Source organism: Chondrus crispus, genomic scaffold, assembly GCF_000350225.1.
Source record: "Chondrus crispus Stackhouse genomic scaffold, scaffold_299, whole genome shotgun sequence".
Lineage (NCBI taxonomy): Eukaryota > Rhodophyta > Florideophyceae > Gigartinales > Gigartinaceae > Chondrus > Chondrus crispus.
In genome coordinates this window covers 1-4757 of record NW_005179188.1, presented here as the reverse complement: position 1 = coordinate 4757, position 4757 = coordinate 1, and the positions used below count along the sequence as shown (strand labels likewise).

The following is a 4757-nucleotide window of genomic DNA, read 5'->3' as shown; positions in this document are numbered from 1 at the left end:
GGTTTGCGGAGCGGTACGCCGCGGACAAAGGCTTGCCAGCGGATTATGCGCTGGCGTCCGTGGGCGGCGGCGTGGTGGCGTCGGAGCCGTCGGTGGCGCGGGTGTACGCGCGGTTCGCGCGCGAGTACGTGGAGGCGGTGGTGCGGCGGCGCGCGTTCACGCCGCTGCTGCCCAACCGGCCGCGCATGGCGCTGACGGCGGACGTGCTCCCGGGCAACTGCTGGGCGTTCCCGGGTGAGCGGGGGAGCCTGACGATCCGCGTGGCGCGGCCCGTGCGCGTGAGAAGCGTGACGCTGGAGCACACGCCCGAGCGCTCCGTGTTCTCCAGCCTGAGCGCGCCGCGGCGCTTCCGCGTCACTGGGATTACCGTCGATGACGAGGAGGTGGGCCTCGGCGAGTTTGTGTTCGAGTACGGAGAGGGAAAGAGCCACATGCAGAGCTTTGTGGTTGGGGGCGAGGGGGTGATGCGGGCTGTGCGGGTGGAGTTTTTGAGCAACCATGGCGCGCCGCATACGTCTGTGTACCGCGTCCGTGTGCACGGAAACGAGGCCACGGACGCGATGCAGGAGTGAACTGAGTGTGCATTACAGTAAACGTATACATCCACGTGTGAACATTGTACACGTATACCTACGTGTTCACAGTAAACGTATACATCCACGTGTGAACATTGTACACGTATACCTACGTGTTCACAGTAAACGTATACATCCACGTGTGAACATTGTACACGTATATCTACGTGTTCACCGTACACGTAAACGTATACATCCACGTGTGAACATTGTACACGTATACCTACGTGTTCACTCATACACGTGTATGCACTCATACACGTGTGTGAAACCTCCTTTTAATCTTCAACTCTGTTTCTGCTCTGCATGAATTCCCGAGTTCCCCACCGACACGGAAACAACCGCCACGGACACCCTAGCGCAACGCCCAGGACAAGCCCCCAATTGCCCCCAATTGTCCAAGCTGCACCCGGCACCCGGCACCCGCCACCACATGGAGCCCGCCGCGGGGCTCGCACGCGCCGCGCCGCCGCCGCCGTCGCGCCTGGACCGCGCGCTGGACCTGCTGGCGACGCTGCTGCGGACGTTGCAGGTGCTGTCGCTGGTGCTGATCGCGCTGGGGACCTCGCTGCTGTCGCTGGTGGTGTTCGCGGTGGCGCCGGTCGCGGTGGCGCCGGTGGTCGTGCTGGGGCTGGTGGCGGCGCGCTCGGTGGCGAGCAAGACGCGCGCGATTGCGGACCTGATTGAGGACGCGGACGACCGCTCGGCGCAGCCGCGGCGCGGGTGGCGCGTCGTGTCGCGCGCGCTCGTGGACAGGGTGCTCGCCAGCGTGCTCGCCGTCGGCGTGGAGACCGCCATGTACGTCCCGGCCGCGTGCGCGGTGGTTGCCGTGCTCGCGTTCGCGTTCGGGAGGAATGGTATCGGGACGGGTGTGGCGCTTGTGGGCGTCGTCATCGCCGTGTTTGTGGCCGCCGCGTATCAGATGGCCAAGTGCGTGGCAGAGGCGTGGGTTGAGCGCCTGCTGCCCAAGGAGGCGGCGCCGAAGGGCGGGGGGGAGGCAAAGCCGCTGCTTGGCACGCAAGAGGTTTGACGGGGACACAACATGTATCAAGGGCAATTGTATACTATCGTACGAAGCAAAGTGACGGCGACCGGTTTTTGTTCCCGAACACACGGCACCCTCTTGCACGTAATGTCTGTATTGTACACGGAACCGTCGCTTTCATAAATCAAAAAGCTCTCTACAATCTTGAACAAGCTGTCAACGCGGGAGAAAGGAGACATAACCGTAGCCTAGACTATCGCTGCCCGGCCGAGATGAAAATTCTCCCCATGGTCTGTATGCCGTACGCGCGTTCGCTGAGGATCTCTTGCCGCGTCTGGGCGCGCTGTCCGTGCTGCAGCTGCGCACCAGGACGGACGAGGCCCAGCTCGTGGCGTTCGCTGTCGTCGCGCAAGTGCCCATCGCGTCGGTCTATCCCGAGATGCGACCCGATGCGTATCCGTCGCCGCGACCGCTCGCCGTCCGCGGGCACGTCTGGCCGTCGCTCACGCGCCGCGGGCAGGTCCTCGGCGATCAGGTCGCGCCCGGATAACACGATCCCCACCACGTCCTGCAGCGTCGTCTCGATGTCGATCACAGATATTTTCCACATCATGTCAATCGCGTTCTCGGCCATCTCCACTGCAATTTGCGTCGCCTCTTCGTCGGAGATCGACCGATTATCCCGGTTGGACCGCATTACCCGGTCGTGTAGCCGACGCTGCTTGTCCATCACTCTCCCGGCCGCTGCCATAGCCTTGTTGTGCGACGAGATTTTGTGCGACCGAAGGGACGCCTTGCGCACCACGGCAGACAAGTTGAACGGTCGTGTCTTGTCAAGCAGGTAGCTCGTCTGTCTTATGTACACATTCCCTACCTTGCGCAACAGCGCCACCCCAAACTTGGCCTGTTCCAACCGACGCATCTGCCGGTGCATTTCCCCATGAAACCCTCTCTTATCACCGTCCACCCATCGCTTCAACACCTTGACCATTTCCAGCGCCAGTTTGCCGACGCGTTCCCTCTGAATCCTGTCCAACATCTCTTGCGAGGGGGCCGCCCCATCGTCGTCGACGTTATTTGCAAGACTTGCGAGTCGTAGCTCCCCGATAATATTCACAAACTGCTGGGAGCCAAACACGATTGCGAATAGAGTAGACGGATCGATCACGTCCACGCTGTTCTTCACAGGCCCCTTGTCCCCGTACCTGTCGTACAATGCCCTCGATTCTGGATCCGACAGCACCCGGTATGCTTCGGCGAGCTTTTGAAACCGGTCCGTCGCCATCGCATCGTCCTGGTTTTTGTCCGGGTGGAATCGGCGAGCAAGGTTGTAGTACGACTTTTTGATGTGCGCGCTGTTGGCGTCTCGTGGTACCTGGAGCATATCGTAGAGCTTTTGGCTTCCTGTGCCAGATGAGGAACCGGCTGTATCGGTGGTCTCTGAATACGCGTCCTGCGGCCTTTCGTCCTGTCGCGTCTCGTTGTGACTCGCTGTTCGTTGCCAGCCAGGCCGAGGGTTAGTGCTCGCGCGAGTCGTAGTACTTCCCTCGACGCCCTCGCGCTGGCGGGCTTCTCGGTCACGCATGCCGTGCTCAAAGGCCTCGCGGTTGCGCATTTCGCGATCTAAGGCGCTCCGGACGCGGCGATTGGATTCATTCCAGCGCTTCCCGCGCAGTCTCTGATCGTTGTCACCTGTGCCACCAAAGGAGCGCTGCCCGGCGTCGCCAGGGTGGGGGCGGCCAAAGTTGGCGCCGACGCTTCTCGGAGCGGACTCGGTGCGCGAGCGTGGCGGGAGCTGCTGATGGCGCTGGCGCTGCGGGTGTCGTTGGCGAGGGGCGGCATCGTACGGGGAGATGTGGTAAGCCTGGACGACATCCTGGCTGGATTCGCTGCCGACTTCATCTCCACTTTCGTCCTCCCAATCCGTCTCTGCGCCCTCGTCATCTAGGACGTACTCTGCGTCCACGAGACCCTCCTTGAGCTTGGACGAGGAGGGGCATGACTGGATGCCGTACTCGAAGGTGAGCTTTGCGCGGGCTGGGCATCCGTTTTCCAGATGGGCGTGTCCGAGGGCCAGCCAGGCCTGGTCCCATGTCGGGCGGAGGTTGACGAGCCTACGGGCGTCGGTGGCGGCGCGCGAGAAGCTAGAGGCATCGTCGTCGGCGCGGGCCTTCTCCATGAAGGCGTTGCACCTGCCCGCCAGGGCTTGGATGGCGTGCGGCGACGGCCCGTCCCCGTGCCAGGTGACGGAGAGGAGATGTGTGTACTTTGCAATGGCGTCATCGTACGCGCCGGCGGCGACGCGGCGCTCCGCCGCGTGCAGCACGGCGGCCGGCGTCTCGTACGAGCTGGTGGCCGGGAGGCGCTCAACTGCGGCCAGCTCTGCGATCGGGACCTCGACCGCGGTGGGGGCCAGACGTTGGTCAGCCGCATGCAGCTCGGCCATCGGCACCTCTTCCGCGGTGGGGATCAGACGTTGGTTAGGCGCATGCAGCTCGGCCATCGGCACCTCTTCCGCACGGGTCGAGAAGGGCGGCTGCGCGGCGGCGGGGATAGGCGGCTGCGGCGCAGGCGCGGGGGCGATGCGCACGGCAGTGTATGGCGGGGCTGCTCTTGCAAAGGGCTGCAGCGGGACAGCGGTGCTCCTGGCATAGGCCGGCGAGCGTAGACGTGCCGCCAACGAGGAGGTAGTGATACCCGCGGCGGCGAGGGCGCCGCGCGCGGCGGGGCGTGCGAGGGGAGAGGTGGCGGCGCGTGGCGGCGGCTGCGGCGGCTGCGGCGGCGACGAAAGGCGCGGCAGCGACGGCTGCGGTGATGTTGGTAGTGTGTGTGGGACTGGCGGCGAAGGGGCCAGTGGGAGCGGCGAGGATGCAGGGCGCGGCAGCGACTGCTGCGGCGAGGCGGGGCGTGGGACTCGGGGCGAGGGAGGGCGTGGGAGCGGCGAAGACGAAAGGCGCGGCAGCGACGGCTGCGGCGATGCTGGCAGTGTGTGTGGCACTGGCGGCGAAGGGGCCAGTGGGACTGGCGAAGACGAAGGGGGCGGCAGCGACGGCTGCGGCTCGGTGGGCAGTGGGGCTGCAGGCGGGGCGGGCAGTGGGACTGGCTGCGAGGGGGCAAGCGGTGAAGATGCAGGCGGCGGCGGCGGCGGCGACGACGGCTGCGGCTCGGCGGGCAGTGGGACTGGCGGCGGGGGCGGG

General features: G+C 64.9%; 2 protein-coding genes across 2 annotated transcripts; both read right to left on the bottom strand.

The window, feature by feature from the left end:
* Positions 1-43: 43 nt before the first annotated feature.
* On the bottom strand, positions 44-814 carry CHC_T00005503001 (hypothetical protein). The gene has a single exon (XM_005717169.1). The coding sequence runs from the start codon at positions 812-814 to the stop codon at positions 44-46; it is 771 nt and encodes a 256-aa protein (XP_005717226.1).
* A 999-nt stretch (positions 815-1813) lies between these two features.
* Positions 1814-3145, bottom strand: CHC_T00005502001 (hypothetical protein). The gene has a single exon (XM_005717168.1). It carries the CDS (start codon positions 3143-3145, stop codon positions 1814-1816), a length of 1332 nt encoding a protein of 443 aa, XP_005717225.1.
* Positions 3146-4757: the final 1612 nt, after the last annotated feature.